Source organism: Calypte anna, chromosome 3 (assembly GCF_003957555.1).
Source record: "Calypte anna isolate BGI_N300 chromosome 3, bCalAnn1_v1.p, whole genome shotgun sequence".
Taxonomy (NCBI): Eukaryota; Metazoa; Chordata; class Aves; order Apodiformes; family Trochilidae; genus Calypte; species Calypte anna.
In genome coordinates, this window is record NC_044246.1 from 49,324,433 (window position 1) to 49,346,403 (window position 21,971).

At 42.1% G+C, this 21,971-nt stretch overlaps 2 protein-coding genes across 2 annotated transcripts; both read right to left on the reverse strand.

Moving 5' to 3' along the window:
* Positions 1-389: 389 nt before the first annotated feature.
* MALL (mal, T cell differentiation protein like) lies at positions 390-3,187 on the reverse strand. The gene is made up of 4 exons (XM_008493260.2): positions 2,924-3,187; positions 1,676-1,843; positions 1,219-1,347; positions 390-859 (listed from the first exon to the last, which is right to left on the reverse strand). The coding sequence occupies exons 1-4, from the start codon at positions 3,023-3,025 to the stop codon at positions 797-799; spliced, it is 462 nt and encodes a 153-aa protein (XP_008491482.2). The 5' UTR covers positions 3,026-3,187; the 3' UTR covers positions 390-796.
* Positions 3,188-4,790: 1,603 nt separating this feature from the next.
* On the reverse strand, positions 4,791-21,792 carry NPHP1 (nephrocystin 1). Its single transcript, XM_030448328.1, has 20 exons — positions 21,724-21,792; positions 21,568-21,632; positions 21,295-21,355; positions 20,732-20,868; positions 20,324-20,537; positions 19,900-20,001; positions 18,984-19,075; positions 18,504-18,546; positions 18,192-18,276; positions 17,427-17,521; positions 16,657-16,785; positions 15,470-15,544; positions 14,692-14,802; positions 12,918-13,000; positions 11,553-11,629; positions 10,958-11,054; positions 10,441-10,553; positions 7,724-7,797; positions 6,917-6,961; positions 4,791-5,216 (listed from the first exon to the last, which is right to left on the reverse strand). The coding sequence occupies exons 1-20, from the start codon at positions 21,790-21,792 to the stop codon at positions 4,938-4,940; spliced, it is 2,046 nt and encodes a 681-aa protein (XP_030304188.1). The 3' UTR covers positions 4,791-4,937.
* Between the last annotated feature and the right edge of the window lie 179 nt (positions 21,793-21,971).

Consider the following 21,971-nt stretch of genomic DNA (forward strand, 5'->3'; position numbering starts at 1 on the left):
AGGTGATAGCACTGCCAGGGACTGAACATGGCAGCTACAGGTTTTGTAATGGTGATTAGCGGACACCCAGAGAAAAAGTGCTGTAAATAATTGTACTAATAAGTCTTTTCATGCTGTAGTTTTATACTACATTTAGAAGTTCATTTGAAAAAGTAAATCATAGAACTTCTGAAAGTCTGTTGTAGCTAAGTCTGCAAACATTGTCTGTTTTTTGAAGGGAAATTTTTAACTCTTACGGAGTAAAATTAGTGTGTTCAATGAACAGAACTTATATGCTGGTCAAAAGCTATTTGGTCAGACACTGTTACTGAATACTTTATTCTGAGTTCTGCATTATACCAAATGAAATAATCTAAAAGTCAAGGAACAAAATATTGTGTTATTGTCATGAGTTTGTATGTTGGGGGGTGATCTAGCTGCATGAGAGATAGGGAAATAATACAACAAAGAAAATTGTTTACTGAAGGAACAGTAATTTTCTTTTTTTTTTTTTTCCCCCCTTTCCTTGGTTATCTGTATTTGATGGAAAGTTGGAGTGGGAGGCTGGCTCAGAGCCTGCATCCAGTCCTTCCCCTTGGGTAGCCCACGGGCAAGGCACAAAATGTCCCCACAAGCACACTGGACATGACACCTCTGTACAAATATTCCTCCTTCAAAGAAGTGAAAAAGCAATCGCCGTCCCTCTGGGGTGGGTGACAGGGCCAGGGCAGAGACACCTCAGTGGAAGACAGCTGCAATCCTGCTGCTGGGAAAGCCCTCCTCCTGCAGAGATGAAGCTGATACTTCACTGGTGTTTTCACTGGTAGTAGATGCTGAAGGCGTGAAGGATGTACAGGAAAGTAGTGATGAAGGCGAAAAACTGGATGAAAGGAAGAAGAGCAAAAGCTGGGATCAGCTGTGAGACTCTAACCCCATCTCCTCTTGGTATTCTTGACCTAGGGAAGCCTCTCAGCCTAGATATCTCTCCAGTCTCAAAGAAGAGGCAGAGCTCCTCATGTTTTCCAGGAGGCAGACACACAAGGCTGTCCGTGAGCTGCTGGACCCTGAGAAGCCCATGCTGGCTGCATGACACGAGAGATGAGGAGCTGAAGCTCTGACCAGTGTGACACTGCTGAGCTTGGGATGGTTCTGCTGTCATTTATTAGTATTTGCTCCTGCATGTCCCCGAGGGCAAATGCAGGCACTCTGGCCTGCCTGGGGTTTTCTGGAGGGACTCACCGTTGCAGCACTGTTGAGCTGGTAGTAAATGGGAGAGTCACGTTCCGACTCGGAGCGAATGGCCGCATTGGCTTGCAAGACAGAAGCACTCAAGTACAGAATGGCCGTGGCACCGTGGTACAAACTGTCCTGCAGAACAAGGGAGGGACAAGGGTCACAGCCTGCCTGGGACCATCTTTCTCTGATTCACCTGCAGATGAGATCCATCCTCTGCACGTGTAAGTGCTCAAAACAGGACACATGTGCCCAGACAGGGGCTGGGAACAAACCCTTGTACTGTGCTGAACCCTCCCCCATGCCTGCACAGCTCCACCCAGCACTTCCATTCAAGACAAAAGGAAGAAAGGGCTAGTTGTTTGCAGAAGAGCTGGCCACTGGCTTGCTAACCCATCACTAGCCACAGTGGTTTTGTGCTCACACTGCTGTGGCTGCTGCCAGTGTCCCATCCACTCCTTACCATCACTTTCCAGTTCTCACTGTTTTTGTGAAAGCCGAAGATGTAGCTTATGAGGAGCAGCAGGGAGATGAGGCAGGAGGTGAGGGACACGTACATCACCCATCCCTGCAGCAGTGGGAAGGAGACGGAGGTAGCAGCAACAAGGATCCACACCCAGGTCCCACAGATCTGCCAGGGACAAACACAGGGCATCTCTGATGAGTGCAGGATGGGAAAAGCCTGTTCTGCTCCCTGAGCCCCTTCTTTCCTCCCAGCCCAGCACCAGCAGCTTTGGGAAGCCCTGTCTTTGGGCAACATGGACCAGTCTTCTGGAGCATCATGATACCACAGCAGCACCACAAGCTGGCATGAGTTTCCTTGAATGCCCTTGGAAAACACTTCAAAAATTTTATAAGAGGGAAAGGTTTGCTGCTGTGTCTGACATAAGGAAACATCTTGCCTTAAGGGCTTTGGTGCGGAAGCCAGAAAATGTACTTTTATCTGGGAAAGACTGAATGGCTGTGTCGGCCCAGCCCTGTCCGCTCATTAATCTCCCGGGCTTAAAATCACGCCATGAGGAAGTCTCCTCCTGATTCCACACGCCAGCCCAGAATGAGTCGCTTGCTCTGGATCCACCCAAAATATTTACTGTGCATGAAGAGCGTGAGAGGTTATTGGGATAGGCTTCCGCTGCTCCACTCTGGTGGGTGAAACTCTCACAGGTTTGCAGTGGGGAGCTGAGCCCTCTGGCACAGGTAGCTCCTGGCAAAGCACAACCATGGCAGCTGTGCCCACATTGTGGGTCTCTGGTGCTGTGTCATGGACCAAAGTACACCAGCAGTTATCTCAGCCAGTCTCACCAAGTGCCCTATGGACCCAGAAGGAATTGAAAGATTCATGGAATGTCACAGCTTATGAGACACCCACTTTCCTTCAGGCCTTTGGAAAGATTTAATACAGAGAACGAAGTTCCCTTGATTTTTGAGTGATTTCTATGCAATAAATAGAGCTGCTTCTGCTCTTGCTCTGCAGCAGCCGGCAATCCTCACACAGACCCTGAGATGGACCTGGAGCGTATCTTGTCCTCAAGCTGTACCAAAAAACACATCACGAAGACCACCTGTGAGCGTTTCAGTATAAGCTAAGAGAAAAGAAATTATTTCCCAGTACCACTGTCTTCAGGATAGTTCTGGGGGCTGCTTCCAGAATTTAGGACTCAGTAGAGCAGTTAGTGGGGTGCTGTCAGGCAGCAAAGCTGGGCATACTCACTATCTCCGGCAGCATGAACGCGTAGGGGACAGTTTTGAAGAGGGCGGGTCCGGAGGGCAAGGTGGGCTGCATGGAGGCTGCAGGGGGGGACACCGAGGCCATCTCTTCTCAGCTGCCACCACCACCACCAACTCTTCGGCTCAGCTCCACTCGCATTTGCCTGTGCCGCTCCCGTGTGGGCTTTTAAGTGACACACCCGGAGGGACGTAAGCACGGAAACCAGCCCAGGCTGGCACCGCACCGCTTCCTCCAGCCAGGGGAGCCCGGGGCAGCCTTCCCTCCGGGTGCTGTGGCTGCTGTCACACCCTGCCACCGACACCGGGGTGAGAGAGCAACAGGACCCCAAGTCCTGCCACCATCACGCAATCAATTCAAGGTCTTGAATGAGAGGTGAAAGAAAAAAAGTTAAATCCTGCACCGCACCGGGGCAGAAGTGTTTCCTGCAATTAATTTTTGTCCTTGGCACTTTTTCAAGCCAGAAATATTTTCACTTCCAGTATTGTTGCCTCCTCCCTTTTCTGCTCAGGTTTCTGCTTCATGTTCACCTCAGAGTCTCCCACACCCCCTGGGCACATCCAGCCTTCAAACGCTTTCACAGACAACTCAATGCACTGGTAAAAGATGGTTTTGCCCCTGTGCTTCTGAGTGCCCAGAAAGGTCTGAAGAACAGCTACTGGCACAGCTACTGGGACAGCTTTGATTTCTGCCTTCTGGCAGTGACACCTGGTATTTGACAAGCACATCGTGGTTTTCCCAGAGGACTCTGCTTCATCCCGTAACTCAGCAATAACTTTTGAGATGAAAGGCTGAAGGTAGCATCTCTGCCTTGTGGCATAGTGGCAGGCATGCTGTCCTAAGGCAGTACCCAGCAGCAGGAAGAGGATGATACCCTGGTAAGGGATCATCATCTCTCTGTTAGGAGAGCCAATTGATGCCCTAGAAGTTTGGCCTCTGTGCCAAGCTTTTGTGAAGTACAGAGCAATGATCAAGTCCATGCTGTTTCCTACTCTCTGAGCCCTTCCTAGGCCAGGGGAAAGTCTGGAGGCTCCAGTTTACACATGCTGTCAGCAGGAGCTGGCTTCAGGCTCCATGTGTAGGCTTTGGAAGACAGTGTTTTAAAAAACATTTCACACCAGATGAAAACTAGTGACTTGGTGCCCAACTACCTCATCAGACATGCTGGCAATGTACCCATCACCATGCAGAAAGTGTCCAGATACTCCAGCACAAAAGAGAAATTCCATTAATCATTTCCCACTAGAAGCAGGCAGCATGTACAGCCTGTGGTTGCAAACTGGGGAAAAGAAGCCTTTAACATTCCCCCCCTCCCTGAGAGGAATACCTTGCATCTCAGTAGCCTGGAAGTCAGCACTGAGTGAGCTACTGTCTGTGTGGCTGTGCACAGGGGAATTGGCATGCCCTGAATTCTCAAGGGCTTTTATGTGTATTAGGTGGGTCACGCACATTCCTATGAATAACCCAACCTTTTCCTGAGTAGGAAAGAAAAACAGTAAAACAGTCTAAATACAGAGCAACCTGCTGTCCACTGATTGGACAAGAGATGTTTTTTTTTTCCTAACCTGGTTGACCTTGCTCAGCAGCATTCTTAAAACTCATTGCTGTTTTCCTTGCCTGTTACCAGCCTCCTGGAGTACTGTGACAATGAGTCTTTTATTCACACTGATTAAATCAAAACTGGAAATTAATTGGAAGTTGCATGAGGAAGTAAAAGCTGCCTCAGCATTTGGTCATCTTAGGCAAAATATGGCATTTGACATGACCACAACAGGTACCTGTAGCAACAGACAACTAGAACCTTATCTGACACTGCAAATGGAAAAATTTAAAATACTATTTCGATTTGTCAAACTAAGAAAATAATTTTATTCTTTCAAAATGTAAAATATGTTAAAATATTCATTATCGTTTACATAGTACAGTTTGTTTTTTGTAAGAATTTATTTACATTGTTATCCTATTCTCACATAGCCTGTGTTGTTCTTCTGCAGTCCATTTATACTCCAGGATTGTTTTTCCTCACTTCTCCTAAGAAATCATAAGCCACCTCTGAGATATCAAAAGCTTTGTGAGTGTTTTCTGATGACAGCAGATACTGAAGTGCACCATCATTCTCTCTGCTCTTTTTCAAAAAGTCATCAATCACCTTCCAGCGAGATGCTTCTGACTCTTCCTCAGCCCACTTGTAGTCAGGGAGGAGAGTGGACTGGAGGAGAGGGAAGACGGAGTCATGGTACACCAGGACAAACTGAGACTTCAGAAATTCTTGATCTCTCTACAGAGAAGAGTATTTGATAAAATTTCAGTGCAAATATGCCATGTTGCCAAGCTCTTCTACATAACTGTTGTACACAGCACAAAAAGAGACAAGAAACCAACCAACCCAAGGTTCCCAGGATAACAATGGGAAGAGATTTGATCTTCCCAAACAAACATCAGTTATTTTGTTGAGGATAAGCCTCCAACTCACCACCAAGAACCACACTATTATAAACTACAGATCAAGAAATCTGCTTTCCAGCCCACCTACTTTTCCAAACAACAAAGATCAGCGTATGCAGCCAAACCCTCCCCACAGAGGTAATCTTTGCAGTGGTCACAGAAACCCCTTGGTCACAGGCTATTTATATTCCTTCCTAAAAACACCAGTGTGTGACAACTGATTCCCACAGCCTCTGAATGCACAGAGTGTTTGCCATGGCCACTGGCAATGGCAAGTGCCACATCCTGCCCGCCTTGGAAGCCCAAACTCCACTCATTTCTCTACTGCCCTAGGCACAGAGTTGCAGCAATCCCACGCTCCTCGTAGCACATGGCTCTTAGCAGGAGGTAAGGCCAAGCCATAAGAACTGTTATTTCACACAGGACAGGACATTCTGTGGTGGGAATTATGCCCTTGTAAAGACCAATGTGAAAACCCCAGAGAATGGGGAATCATCATGGTCCATTATCAAGCACTGAAAGATCCTGACCACTTTATCTAGACAAGATTTGTGTGCTTCATTTTCCACATGCACTAGAAAACCCCTTCGTGCAAGGAAACACAGAGCTCTGCCTCCTGCAAAACTTGCTGATCACAGAGACTCTTCCAGAAATGCTCCAGAAATGTGAGCACTATGACTGGCATTGAACAGTTCACACCTTGGCAGGAGATTCAGCAGCCGAGTGTCATGTAACCATGCAAGAAGGAGTAAGAATTAGCCAAGCAACAATCCTACAATAGGAGTGGCACATGAAAATCAGGTAAAACTGGATGGTTCTGGGATATTGAGGAGTTACTAATTCTTTGAGCAGATCAGCTTTCCTTTTGGTTGAACAGCCTTGAAAAAGTGATTCTGACTCGACAGTGTTTTGGTTTGTTTGCATAACTGGGGAGATCCTCTTGTGCAGTAGCACTGCTCCTGCTCCCAAGTGAGGTGGGAAGGCCAATGCCTTTCTCCTTCAGTTACCTACAGCTTCTCTTTGTCCAGAGGACGGGAGGAAGGACAAGGTACAAGTAAGCCTGGTGACATGGCCAATCAGTTCCTCTCTGTCTGGGAGCTTAAAACTGTCTGAGGGAGGGAGATGTGCAGAATTTGGGGGGTCTTCCAGGAAGACTGTGGGAGGACAGCACCTCAGAGGCTGGAAGAGGAATGGTTATTTTGTGGACATACACGGCCCCTTTTGTACAAGTGGAAAACTTTTACCAGTCAAATACTGAAAGGAGATCATAAAAGGGAGCCCTGCTTTGGGTATGAACCTGTAATAGCTTTCCCACTAACAACTATTTACCAACAATGAGACAAAAAATTACAAGTGAGTTTCATATTCCTTCTTCTATTTACTGTTAGAAATATGGGTAAGAAATGCATTTAGCATAATCACATTTTCTAAATGTATAGTGAGAGGAGAAGTTAACTACCAGAAATCTGACAGAAAACTTCCAGTTCAAATAAGATTGAACATTATGTCAAATTAAAACCTGGGATTTATTACCTTTTCAGATCTCTTCAGTGTTCTTTCTCTATCTGCCCAAGCGCTCTAAAATGAAATTAAATTTAAAACCAGACTGAGATTGTGGATATGTAAAGCAATTCCATTGTTAGCTGTAAAAATATCTCTTGCTGCAGTCCCACAGAAGTTGGAGCTCCTGTGGCTGTCCCACTTCCCTCACACTCCCCATTCCTCCCTTGTGCCATTGTACTTGATTTAAGCAAACAGCTATTCCACCAGATTTTACAGATGTGAGATTTCTGAGATGTGAAACCATCAGATCCATAGAAATAAAATCAAGCGGATCCATTTTTCAGAAAAATCAGTTACAACCAAGGTGAATTTTTTTCCTCCTTACAAGCATGAAGAAATATGGCTGAGAACTTCTAAGAGTCATATCTTTTGGGTGCAAATTAGTCAGCTGTCGTCTAGTATTAGGATACCTGCAAGGGAGTGCAGTGTAAATGTGGTAAGCACTGTTCTGCCAAGTCAGAAGCTAAGTCACCTCCTACCTGTCACAAAAGCTGCACTGTCCTATAAGCCAGACAAACATGCAGTTAATCCATCTGAGCACTCCCTTGGTGTGGTTGCCTGGCATAACAGTGCACGAATGAGCCAATTCATGTCTTTGCATCCCTTCTGAGTGTACTTAAGCCTTCTCTTGCAGTTCTGAAGGCATTAAAACAGGAGATCTGCATGTACCTGAAATGATTACAATCTTTTCTGCTATTTGGCTTTTCCACTTATCTTTTCAAATTTTGCATATTATCTGGAAATCAGGTGAAATTGAACACTAAGTAGATAACATACCCGGAGCGCATCCATTAGGTCTGGTTCATCCATGAGTTGAGGGAAGGTTGCTAAAATAGGATTACAGATTAAATCTGAAAGAGAAAAATGCATTCAAGGGTAAGGACAAAACAGAGTGATGTTCAAGGTATCAGCACATCAAGGTATTCAGTGTATCCCTCTCCTATGAATATTTCAGAGGGAAAATTAGCTAGAGTAGTTATCCAGAGCTGTGGGGAATGTAGAAAAGCTAGAAACAACTGCATCCCCTGACTGTAGCAAACTCTGAGTGGCAGAGAGACCTGAGAGAGGAGAGACACATCAAAAACAACTGCTGGCTTATTAGGAGAAACTACCAAGCAAGAGACATTACTGATTGAACCTAAAGGGGAAGTGAGGTGGTTTTCCTTATTTCTGCACCTGTCTTTTCTATAAACATCTGCAATTGTGCTGCCTGATCTGGATGTTATGAATAAACACACCTTCATTTTTCCTTAATCTGGTTTGTATTGTGTGTGATGTTAAGATAAGGTAACAAGTGGCATAGTAACTGTACCAAATGGGGCACAGCATCAGGTAGCATTGTCTCCTGCATGCTTTTCAGGTGAGCTGCTGGATAATCACTGGGTCTCCTGCTTGAGCAATAAGACAAGAGGGCATGGTCTTAAGTTGTGCCAGGGGAAGTTTAGGTTAGATATTAGAAAGAATTTCTTTACCAAGAGGGTGATCAAGCATTGGAATGGGCTGCCCAGGGAAGTAGTGGATTCTCCATCCCTGGAGATATTTAAAAAGAGACTGGATGTGGCACTCAGTGCCATGGTCTGGTAACTGCAACGGTGGTTCAAGGGTTGGACTTGATGATCTCTGAGGTCCCTTCCAACCCAGCCAGTTCTATGATTCTATGAATATCAAAATTGGGCAGGGCAGAGCTGCCTCCCTGTGACTGGCAGGAATCAAAGCTCTCGGTTACAATGCACAGCAAATCTTGAACTCCAAGTGGTCCTATCATTATTTTAGTTCATGAGATTATTGTGGATAAGATTACAAGAACAGTACAGGTGACATGTAAAGGGATTTTTTTTGGGCTGAACTGTTTTGCTTCTCTTGTGATTTTAATGTACAGTGTTGCTTCTTCATTTTAAAGTTGATAGGAAGTTTAGTAAACACTACTGTTTACCAAGAACAAAACATTGCATGGAAGCATACAAGAACTAATTGCTTTAGTGAAATGTATTAGACATTTTAAGTTGCCTATTTCTAAAGTGCTAGTTCATTTTGAAATAAGAAAAATCTTCTTTTGTTACAACAGAAAAAAAGTAGAAAATTGCAACCAGAACAACCTCTGAAATGCTGGACTAAAGCCTTTAGATGATTTCAGATGAAGTCTGAATCCAAATGTATGCAGTTTAACTCCAGGAGAGGTCATCAGCCTGATCTCTTTTCCTATGTTATAGAGATCAAAGCAAGTAAGTATAGCAGTTCTCTACTGGTATTTAAAACAAAATACTTTCAGTTTCTCTGCAATAAGTTTATTTAATAAAGTATTAATTTATGAAAGAGTCTGAGTTTCAGACACTGAAGTCAGTATACTGAGAATGTATATTAAAGTTCAAGAAAATCAGGAAAGGAGTTCAGTTCTAAGCACCTCTCAAAGATGAACTTGTAATAGTATGGCTATAGATGGGAAGTGTAAAATGTTAATAAGTGCACAAACAAATATATTTGCCATGGGAACAGATCATACAGAATTCAGTCTGGAGAAGAGACAGGAGAAAACAAGAGAAAATCACTTTGCAGTACCAATATAAACTAACCAGTTATATAAACTAACCAGTACAGTTAAGAAATGCAATTTTTGCATATTTCCTATTTATTTTAAAATTGAGAAGACTATGAACTATTAAGGTTCTGTTGAAGGAAAGATGTGGAAGGAATAAGACACAAAGTAGCAAGATATTGAGTTCTATAACCAGAACTCTTTGACTTTTGTTTCTCAGTGCTGCACTAGCCAATAAATAATAATAATAATGATGATGATGATGATGATGATGATGATGATGATGATGGATGACTTAGTCTCAGTGACAAAACTGTCTGCCCAATCTCTAACTGAGAGAAAATGCATATACTAGAAATGAGTGAGTAAAGCCATGTGCGTACCTAATCTCTCCTTGTGTGGGTAGTGAAAAGGAAATACCTCCCTTCCAAATAATCCTTTGCCTTTATTTGCTTTCTATTTTTTTAAAATTTATTTAGAAACAACCCTTTATTTACCCAAATAAGTGAGTTTTTTCATGAGAATTTCACTGAAAAAAATCCATACTTTACAGAAAGCAACTGTTCCTGTTGGCTTTTTCTTCTGCAATGTGAACTCCTGCCAAACAGGGCAACACCAAAAAAATGCAAACTCACCAAGTGGTGATACTGACAGCAACAGGTTGTGTCTTTTTATTCAAAGGGACAACAGCTTCCCCACAACACCTACAGACTGAAAGTTAAACAACACTGAAATCCTCTACCCAGGGATTATGACTTCCTGAACTTATGAGATGGTTGGTCAGTACCAGGAATAACAGGGAACACAGTTCTGAGTGTCCCATATCACTGAGCTCATCCCGCAGGCCTCTGCTTTCTTTTAGAAGCAGGAAGCTCTGGAGAGGGTCATTCTGTTTAGGAACCTGATAATTCACCAACACACTCTGCATTACTGGGTTCGCTTCCACAGTAGCAATTCTTACCTGTGCTTTGCACGCTTATGCTGTCTTTCAGGAGTGCATCACCAAGTATTTGTCGATAAAATATCAGGAGATGGATGTAGCACATGCTGCCAAGTAACGTTTCTGGTAGCAAACTATTGGGAAAATAAACAATATGCAGTTGAGAGTTTAATTCAGAACTGCCCCAATGAAGCATTGTTCACCGAAACTAAGGAGTAATGACAACTTCATGGAGATGATGATCAGCTTTTATTGGCATCTCCGTGAATCTATTAACTTTGGAAGGTGGACACTGATAAATCTATAATAGATGGACTCCTGCTGTTGCAGTTTTCAATATTATCTAAACTTAAAGATTTTTTAGTTATTTTCAACAGAATAGCTCCAAGTATTAAACAGATATCATGAACAACATGCAGGTGACACAACCCTCACATTTTTTCATAGGTAGGATTCTAGGGAAGGGGAGCACTTCTGAAGCCATTCTAGGCTATCTGAAATACTTTTTCATTGTATGGCAGCACACATACATACTTACTTCAGGATGTCTTTTGACTGCATGCTTAATGACCTCAGTTTCACAACAAGCACTGGCTGTTTCTTGAGTGCTATAAGCTGATGAAAAACACCACTGCCTGTTTAAGAAATAAATACCCACTATGAAATCTGCCATTTTGAAAGAACATTAAGAATTAAATTACAAGAATGGGCATTTACATTACACTAAAATTGTAATGGTTTGAGGATGGTCTAATAACCAGTAGGAATATAACATCTGAAAATATGTCAGTAGTATCAGCATTTAGTCAGACATAAGCTATTGCCTCACTCTAGGATGATGGATTTGTATGTAATAATGTGGAGGTAAGTAAATAATAATTTGATACATTTCTCAGAACAAACCCTCAAACTGCAGCTGCTGGAAATGATGGAAACATTAGCACTGGCAGATATTCCTGAATTCCACCAGCCCTGATAATCAGATCCATCTTGCAAAATGAGAACACATGAATCCTCCCAAATTTGTGGTGACTGCAGGCTCATGAGAGCCCTGGCTGAGTACCACACGTTGTAAAAAAGGTATAGCTTTTGTTGTATCATTTAATTCATATAATGTCTAGGTGAAACCACACCTCTTCTGGATACTGATGGGTCAACCTCAACGCCTCTCTCATAGGGAGTACCACCATTTAATGGCAGTTCATATGTCCTGTGGAAGAAGAGCAGCACAGTTAAAATAAAAAGGTGTAAGGATATATCAGAGCAGCACAATCACTTTCTCAGAAAGAAATCCACTATCTCAAATAAAAAAATAATATTGTAGTTGAGCTTATGACTAGTATTTTATATAAAATGACTACACCTAATTTGGTAGCCAAACCATAAAGGATAAATTTGAAACTTGCAATACATTGGGAAACTAGTTATTAATTCCAAAAGACATTAGCAACATTGATTCTTTTCCGAATGATTCCAATATTGTTTTACATAAAATTCAGCAACTGTTTCACTACAATATTTTTGAGGAGTGATTGCTTCTGTTGCAAATTTTAGAAATGGAAGATTTAAAACACTGAAAAATAATGTAATCCCAGTTCTGTCAAGATTAAGTCACTGTTGAAGTAAACATTCAATTTAATTCTGTAGATACCCATGTTTAACTTAATGAAATAGAAAAAAATGCTAGAGATGAGATTTACAAAACAGACTATAGACTTCTAGAATAGTTGGGGTCTCCTATGTTTGGGGTTTTTTGCCCTGTAATGCAAATATATTCAGAATACACACACATATGTATATATATATTTCCATATATATTTGGTAGCAAACAAGTATTGCAAGTCTACTCTATAATGAGTCATTTCTGTAAATAAAGAGAAAGCTTTCCTATGTTTAATAAAATAAAAATATGCACATTTTCTTATTCTTCAGGATTGTTGGACTGATGAACTAATTGTAAATCATCTGCAAAATATGAGCCCATTCACACTCTCCATGTGATGGTAAGGAATTAATTCACAGGAACTCTTACTTGCTTCCAAGTCTTAGAAAACAATCTCCCAATTTTTGAATGGGAAAGGGATATACAGCAAAATGCACATAAAGAAGAGGTTGGAATTAAAATGGACGTTGTCACGTTCATTTCAGGTAATGATTCTATATCCTGTAAAGACTACTTTACATAATTCCCTATTAACTCAAACATTTCCATAGTTTTAAAATTCCACTAAAGAATATTTTTAAATACACTTTAGCTTGAAATATTTCAAACCTGAACCTCAGGTGCAGGGAGCACTTATTCCACACAAACTTAGTAGGACATACTCGGGGTGTGGAAGCAGGACCAGTGTTCTCACTGAAAGCCTACACATTAGTCTGGATAATACCTGCCCCATCAGTGTGTAAGTGTGAAATACAAACTTTATTCCTAGTAGTAGATGCATAGACATAGAGATAGAAATACGTAAAGAGAGAGGAGAAAAACATAGTAAGCCTACTTGGAAGGAACGGGCATTCCATTAGAAGTAAAAAGCCTCAGAAATGCCCAGCCACAGCTTAGTTCTCCTCTTTCACCTGTTGACTGGGAAAAAAAAAGAGAAAGGTAAATAATCTGAGAAGCCAAACCGGAATGAATACCTGAATCATAAACAATTATTTAGAGTAATCCCATGAAAATGGTAAAACCCTCAGATTTATGGTAAGTAAACACTGTGTTGCATTCACAGGTGTTTGAAGATGTTTACTGAATACCTCACATAGACATACTAGATGATTGTCCATAAGCATATTTAGCAGACAAGGCTTTATTAAGCCAAGAAATACACATTTGAAGGAAACATAAGAGGAAATTAAATTAAATACAAAGGTAAAAACACCCAGACCAGCACTGCTACTCTAAAGAATGCAGGACAGAAAGCAGAAGGCAAAAACATTGACCCAGAGGATTTCCCATCTGATTCCAGAGTCAAGTTCCCAAGTCACTGCATTGGAAGGCTTTATTCATAGTGCCAGAGACAGTGCCTGGGAAATAGAGCTGATCCTGCATGCCAGCCCATTGGTTTCCAGATTCTAAAAGCACAAATAACAGGTAGGAATTTGTAAACCCTTCACGTTTCATTTAAACTTACTCTGCAAACAGAAGCAGACAATTTTGCATAATCTTGACTACTCCCATTAGTGTGAGGAGGGCTGATACACCCCAGTAGGTCTCTGTGAACCATCACTTACCAACATAGTCCAGTTCCCTACAGAGGTACACCCCACTGATCTCCTCATACACCAATTCTGCAGCCCCACCATGCTATCAGCCTGTCTGTCCTTCACATCTCCACAGGCACTGCATTTTCAGACCCTCAATTCATGTGTAAATGAAAGAGAAAATACAGCAGTATGTAGGGGAGCCTTTATGGCTCCCCCACCCACTTTTTCAGAATTCTTTTGCCCACCATTTAACACCCTGCCTGCTAACCATTGTGGTTACCCCACTTTCCATCTTTTCCCCATGATTTACTTGACTGCCAAGACTACCCCAAGGAAGACTGCAATCAGTATGGGAATGTAAGCATTCAGAAAAAAGCAGCAAGACTCGAGTCAGTCTGGTAGACAAAAGGGCTGAGATCTTTCAGAACAGTGACCCATTCCAAAAAAACACTGTATCCTCTATGCATTAAAAAAGCCACTTTCTTATACTCCTGCATGCATCTGCTTTCTATTACAGTAATTAGTATGGGCTGTACCATCCATTACATCACTTTTGGAAGTGTACTTTTTGGAAGCATATCCTGGATGGATAGGATATATCTGTAGCACTCACAGCTGGAAACCAGTGTCCATACTATTTAAACAGTTAAAAATTTAGTTTCACACTATATAGCACAGTAGTTTGAAAGAAACCACAAGGATAGACAAATAATGCAGGCATGAAGAGAGAATTAGTCCTCTGCTATCACATTACTTCAGACCTTTGGCAAACCAATAAAAATTATTTCAGTGTTTGTGTCCACTAGTCAGAAGTCTCTTGAGATCTACATACTGAAGTATTAGAAGTATTAGAACACAACAGAAGTTCCAAACCCCATCATCTCTCTCCTCCCTCCCAGATGCTAAAAGGAAGACAGTCTTGCAGTAAGCTAGGAAAAGTTCAGCTAAATTTCCACTTGGCTCTCACAGTTTGCTGCTGGGATACTGCAGCTTCGTATTGAATAAGGGACAGTTGGTTTGCTTTACAAACTTGTGCTTGGGACAGTTTCTACTGCAACTTCATACACTTACATTGCGAATATAAGTGATACCAAGTTCAAATAGTATACCAATGTCTGAAGACAGAGAGTTGGACCTTACAAAACAGTCACCGTCAAGCAAACTGGGTAAAATGCCCGTTACCTAATAGAGAGAGGAAAAAATAAAAATGGTTAATGTACTTATTGATTTTTAAAGGCCATCAAACACATCATTCATGTAAGATCTCAGACCCTATGGCATTGCGTATGAAAGAAACTAGAAAGTAGGAAACCAGTTTCAGTTGAAACCTTAACTCCCCTATAAAACACAGCTATGCTATCATGGTACATTTTTGTGTGTGTGATGACAAAGTACTAAAGAATTTTAGATGTCAAAAGACAGTTAACTCCCTCCGAGAACACAGCAGCAGCTGGGGTCAGACACAACAGTACTGCTATGGCCACGGCCATGCATGGCACCTGAGACATGTGCTCTTTTTTTAATGAAATCAAAGCAAAAGCTTACATGCAAAGTATCTGGTCTCTTCCCTTCTCCACAAACATAATGTAGTGTGCGCCCAATATCGATTCCAAGCTAATCAGTGCCACTGGCTGTATCACCTACCTGCTACTTTTCCTTCCCCCATCTCTTTTCTCCAAAGCATTTTTGGTAAAACACTTGGTTTAGTTTGAATTCATGCATTTCAGCAAGTCTTTTCTGCATCTTCATTTTAGTTGCAATACATTTTATTTCAACACAATTACCAGAAGTATTAGATGCTGCAAATAGATAAGTACTGGTTATGTCACTCACTGGGCAAGATACCTACTCTTGGAGAAAAGGTCCAGGTTTGAGGATTTTTAGTTTGCCACGTAGCTCTCACTGTGTGAATGTTACTCAGCACCTAAAATATTCATGGTGAAAAAAGCTAAGATAAGGTTTTCCAGAAAGCTATACAACTTTAAGATAAAGTGCAGTATTAACGCAGGTAAATACAAATCTCTGCATGCAACAAAGAAAAAATTCACCTTTATTGAGTGGTTTCACTTTAAGGGACTAGAGAGGAAGTTTACTGTGAGGCCACTGAGTCCTTTCCATCCATCCTTGCTTCAGTAACAGTCCCTTTGCCCCCAGAAGTGCTCATTGCAGTAAGAAGAAAACCACCAGATGGTCACTATCAGATTCTGGTATAAAACCTGCACTACACCTAATGCACAAAGGAGCACAGAGGCTCTGCAGCAGGTGGGGGAATCTGAATATTGCCAGGCCCACCACAGGAGAGAGCTCAGCTCAGAGACGATTCATCATCATCAAGCATAAAAGAGGAAAGAGTCACAATGGTAGGTGGGGGACCTGAAATTACAGACTCAGAACCACAGCTCCCACCCCAGCCCCTCCCAGAGCTCCCCAGGACAGCCATCAGCCCCAGGGGCTGGGTGTGCCTCCCAGTGCCATGAGTCAGCAGGAGTGGCTGGCTGGATCACCCCACACTGCCATGGGCTACTGGCCTGCAGGGGAAGGGCATTTTGTGACATACTGTGGGATGGTCAGGGGGGAAACCAAAGGCACAAAAAGGGAGGGATCAAGGTGCTTTGAGGACTAAAAAGGGAGGGAAAATAAGAGAGGTGAGTATGCACACCTGGGCACCTAATGAGTGCAATCCATCCTGTTTTCTCATTAAACTCCATTTAGAACTATTTTTCAGGGTGAATGGGCTCTCTGCCCTGAACACACATGTGTAGGTCTAGTGCCAGCAGCTAGCCAGGCCACAGGCCACCAGGTGTCCCACCTGCCGGCAGTGACAGCAAGTGAGAGCGAGGGCACATAAGTCAGTCAGTGTGTGATCCCAGGCCAGTGCAAACCAGATAAATTGGAGAGTATGTTAAATGGCGTGGGATGAAGACTCTGTGTGTGTATGTGATTCTGAGTAAAAGAATTAACAGAGGAACCAGAGCATGGACGATCCTGAAAGATCCACACCTCATCAAGACTTTTTTTGACAGCCAAACAACTTACCCTATTGCCATCAAACAGGCAGAGTCGAACATGCCTACTGAGAACCTGTATACTGGATCCAGGGAGAGGAATCATTTTACAGCTACAGAACGTTACAATCAGGGATACTCGAGTTGGTCTGGGATAGATCTGAAATGCAGGTAACAGAAGAAGAATTAAACCTACAGGCTTCTCCTGCACATGGGTCTACTTTGCGTTTATTTACTGAGACAATCAAGTGTAGTGTTCTCTAGACAGGATTCTTCAACACACAAAGATTCTTTAATATAAGCAGCAACAGCAAAATTTCTTCATAAACTTTTAGCTCACTTCTGAGGAGATTGCTGCAAATATTATAGTATGAGATTGAAAGAACTATTAAAATCTTAAAAGAAATAAATATTCTAAAAATGGTGCAAATCAACACATAATCATCAGACAAAATAAAAGAAGACAAATGGAGCTGATGATTTCACAGTTCCTAGCAGAAGTTCAGGGTTTAAAAATTCAGACCCATGCAAATCTGCTTCACCCCAGACTGTGAAGGAATCCAAATTTAAGATGAAACATGACTTAAAAGACATGACAACTTGTACCCATTTTTTCCTTTCAGAGAGTAGGATGTCGTAACATCTACTGCCTAAGGGCTCTGGATTGACATCAAAATCCATCCTCTGTTTCACAGCAATATACACACGTCAGTGTGACACAGTGGGGAAAATTCACATCTACAGATCTTGTAATTTCTCTCAAACCAAAAGCATCATAGCTTTCTTAGCAGTTATACTCACAGTATTTTTTTCAGAGTTCCACACCAAGTCTTTGAAAGCCAGCTGTGAAGGAGTAAGTTCAGGCTGCAAGAAGTAACTTGCTCGAAACTGCTTGCCTACAATAGGAGTAATTTTAGAAATTCTTAAAATTTTTTATTATCTTTACTGCCACAAAATGAACAACACTCAAAATTCAGATGTGGATGAAGTCCATTTGAATATTTGACTGGTCCAAATAAAACTATGGAAGTATCTTCTACAAAGAAAACTACAGAGGTATCTTCCACAAGCACTCTTTAAAAAGAGTACTTTACTATTTGTAAGTGTTCTGCACTATTTCAATCTAAAAACACAGTAATTTAATTTACAGAAAGAGCTATTGACTTAAAATAGTGTTAAGCCAAAAGACTAAGAAAACATGAGATGTGTAATATACTTGGTGAAGAGACTCCTAAGGATCTCCAAAAAAAGGAGAAAATAAAATAGAATCATCATTTTTTGCAGTTTCAACAGGAAGTATCTTCTGAAGAGGAAAATATTTGAAAGCATTAGGCATTGCTTCCTAGTGGCCAGTAATTCACAGAGATGAATTAAAATTTAATTGAAGAAAAAAACCCCAACCTTTTATGTATTACGTGATGGGTCAAATACTTGTACAGCCTGTACAGATTACCAGTTATAACTAGGCAATACTGATTTCAGACCAATAGGCTGATAACCAGGGTAAGAAACTCACCCACAGACACTTGAGAATCCTGCACTGCAATTATTAGGAGAAAACCATACCTTCTTCTAACAGCTGGAAAAGCATGGATGGGCGGAATCCTGCAGGAACTGCTCCTAGGGTTGCCAGTACCTCTACTGTGTCATTCTATTACCAAAAATAAGAAAAAGGATAAAAATGATACTAGCTAACATCTAACAGCTGGTTCTGTCCTAACTTTCTAGCATTTCTTGCTACAAAAAACCAAAATGGAGATGTTAAATAAAAAGCAATGGTTTATAATAGGAGAAACAGTGTTAGGTAGAAGGTGAACCTTGTCAACAAAATAATTAACATGATGGTAGATGAAGTTGTTATATAAGAAATACACCTACCTCTGAGATAGCTCTTCTTACAGCGCTCCAGTGGGAATCTGTTCTGGAAGAAAAATAGTGTATTTTCTATAATACATCATCTTTGTGTGGACAAAAATTTAAACACTAAGGGTTTACCTTCAAATAGCAGCAGCTTAATTACCATATCTGATATGAGAAAGTAGTAACGACACATTTCTAACCACTAAGACTAATTGTTAGACTGCCTCATGAGCTGGAACATAGCTTGATACATGACCCAGTAATTTCTTTGATTTTATGAGAGGGAGGGAAAAAAGGAAACCAAAGCAAGACTCCCCACTCAAGTCAAAGTGTGTCTGCAAAGTGGAAAGAAAAAAAAGGAAGTGATTTCTGTAGTGTAAAGAAAAATGCAAAGAACAGACCATGCTTGTGAGGTATTCTCACTGCAAGAAACATACTGCGAGATTTAAAGAGGAAGAACAGTTTTACACTTATTTTCTTTCATGTCACTCCATTTACCTTTTTTTAATTTCAGTTCCATCTGCTGTTTCATCAACTACTTCAATGTGCTCTCCACTTTGCTCTTGCTTTTCACTGTCTTCACAATGGACCTGTAATTCAGATTCAAAACAGCAAAGTGATGGATTTCTTCACAATTCTCTTCTGAAAAATGCTTTCTTGAACCATAACACATGTTAATAGTTTGGAAGAGGAGATTTTCTGTCTGTTATGTGCCACTCCAGAGCACTGTAACTGCAGAACAGTGCCCTGAGATCTGCAGCTCCAGCAAGGGATTGGACTATTCCTCCAGGTGAGAGAAGGAATTTGCAAAGTGTCATATTTAAAAACAGAAATACCTCAGCATCATGAAGTAAAAAGCTGTCTACTCTGCATGCTCTTCAGTTACATTGTGAAAAGCCCTCTTCCACCTAACCACTGGGCCCAAACAGCAAACCTGAACATTTAAATGTTCACCACGTATACGTGCATAAGTACATGAACTAACATGTAAGCAACTCTAAAAACAAAAGAAAAAGAGTTAAAAAGCTTTAAAATCCATTTTTAAAAGGTTTTCAATGTTGAATTACTGAAATTCTCCAAGACTCACATTTCAAGTGAAACATGAAAAACCTAAGTTAGTCTATGGCAGCTTGGAGTCTTCACAGTTGACCTTTAGTGACCAAGACTGTTACTTTCATTGTCAAGAAACTGCTCTGCACTTAAATGTCTCATATTCACAAGGCACAGCACTACTGCTTTGGTTCCTGGTTTCCATACACATGTATACAAGCACAGTGCTATTTCCAAATAATGGGCAAGCCTCTGCTGTGTGTCCCCATGTAAGCACCATGATCAATTTTATGCAGCTACATGATTGTCAATATATACCAAATAACAGAGGTGAGACTGGAACAGGAGTTTGCAGGACACTAACCGTGAGGTAGGTTCTAGGGACGAGGCCTCTCTCTCCTTTTGAATTTTCAGCTACCCACCAGCCATCCGCCTTCTTCTCATGTATAAGTAGGACTTCACCTTTCTTTGTCATTAGAAGGAGAGACAGAGACAAAAGACAATTAAATATTTTTAAGTGGCTGAAGGCACAACTAAAAGAAAAAACCAAGCACAGCACAAAAGCTTTATTTTTCCTACAGCAGAGGTCACAGAGTGCCACAACAGACACGGCTACAGCAGAAGGTGGCTAAAGGACACTGAACCCCACCAAGCCAAATGTACACCAAGAAAAGCCATCTCACCATCAGTCTCATAAGGAACCAGCTGAATCCCAGAAGCACAGGTTTTAATTCTCGTTATTCCTTAATAAAGAATGATCTGTGACCAAAAAACAGAGACATATTTACCGTGAATGTGAGATCCCCTTCCTGCTGGGCATTGAAATTTCCAACTGCAACACATTCTTTAACATCTGGATCATCCAACAATGCATCCTCGTCCTCCTCCTCATCATCATCTGGTTCTTCACTGTCTTCCTCCTCACTGCTTTCCTCATCTTCACTCTCATCCTCCTCTCCATTTTCATCTTCTGTTTGCGGATCTTTCTGATTTTTCTCCTCCCTACCCAAAATAAATCAAACCAAATCAAACTTTTAAAATAAAGCCTCATGAGAGCTGGTTCTTCAGCACTTCTATTTTAACTGCATGTTAAGATAATATAGGGGATGAGCTAAAAATTCCTCAGGGTCCTTTCCAACCATACATGCACAATTTTATAAAAGTGCAGATTTCATTTGTTTGCTTAAGCTACTTACGCTGTGGAATTCGTGGTCACCTTATCCTGATCCAAGACAAGAACAAGTTTCTGCAGCTGCTGAGAGAGTTTTAGCAACAGCTTCTCTTCTTCTTCTTTCCTCTGGTTATAATTTCCCACGGGTGCTGGTTCATCAGCCTGAGAAAGAACAACACAATAAATTTATGCCGTGAATCAAAGTTCCCTTATAAAATTAGATTTCTAGATGTGTCTTATGAGCTTTCACGTTCCTGGGCTGTTGTCACTCAATGTTTGGTGCCATCCTTCTTGCCCTTTTACTCTGCCATGATATAATTTTGTGTGAAATTTCAAATCCTTATTCTATGCTTCCACTACAATGAATTACAATGTATTGGATTAACAAAGGTGTTAAGAACTTGTACACGGTAAAGCATTAAAAAATAAGCTTTTAAATAATATAAATGGATGTCAGACAGCTCAGTCAGGGAGTGTGCACTGTGAGACACAGCCCTCGAGGCACCTAAAGTCAAAGGAGGCTGGCATTCTCTAAATGCCGTGATGCATTCTGGAGAAAACCATTAACAAATTGCTCCTCGCACTTACTTTTTTCAAATCGTGAAGAGCATTTGTATTCTCATCCACCAGTTTCTTCAGCTCCATACATCTGCATGGAAAGCAAGACAAGGAAGTGGCATTTTCTGACAATTCTGACAAGAGGGGTGACCCAAATCACGCAGTCAAGCAAAATGGGGCAGTTTAGATACTCGGCCCTTCACCCAGCTCTGTGACAAATACCGATACGAGCTGCGATACGCCAGGCCTCACCGAAAGCCACTTCAGCCCCTGAGGTCTGGGGGGACAGTCACCTTTCCTCACCTCAGCGAAAGGCGCCGTCGCTGCCCGGGGACCGAGGCCGCGCTCTCCGCCCGCAGCGCCTCCACCTGCAACACACGACCGGACCTGTCAGAGCCTCGCCGCACCGCACTGCACCGCACCCTTCTCCAGTCAAAGCCGGGCCGTCCGCCCCAGTACCTGGACCTGCAGCTCCCGGCTCCGCAGATGCACCCGCTGCAGCGGGCTACGCGCCCGCCGCACCGACATGGTTGCTAGGCAACGGGCGCGGCGGCGCGGAGAAACGCCGTCACGTCCGAGGCGCACAGCACGCCGGGAGTTGTAGGCGACGCGGGCCGACAGCGTGAAGGAGATGTGGGGGCTGCGCCACCGCCGCGCCCCGGAAATGCTGAGCCCGCGCTGGGCACGGCCCGGCTGCCATCGGGCGG

Bases quoted from the DNA above. Each gene is read 5' to 3' on its own strand.
- MALL (XM_008493260.2), bottom strand. From the start codon at position 3,025: ATGGCCTCGGTGTCCCCCCCTGCAGCCTCCATGCAGCCCACCTTGCCC. The intron at 1,348-1,675 runs GTAAGGAGTGGA...CTTGTTCTGCAG, and splicing joins GTGAGAACTGGAAAGTGATG to GACAGTTTGTACCACGGTGC. The intron at 860-1,218 runs GTGAGTCCCTCC...CCTTTCATCCAG, and splicing joins AGCTCAACAGTGCTGCAACG to TTTTTCGCCTTCATCACTAC.
- NPHP1 (XM_030448328.1), bottom strand. From the start codon at position 21,792: ATGTCGGTGCGGCGGGCGCGTAGCCCGCTGCAGCGGGTGCATCTGCGG. The intron at 20,869-21,294 runs GTAAGTGCGAGG...GTTCTTTCTCAG, and splicing joins CTCTTCACGATTTGAAAAAA to GCTGATGAACCAGCACCCGT. The intron at 20,538-20,731 runs GTAAGTAGCTTA...TATTTTGGGTAG, and splicing joins GTGACCACGAATTCCACAGC to GGAGGAGAAAAATCAGAAAG.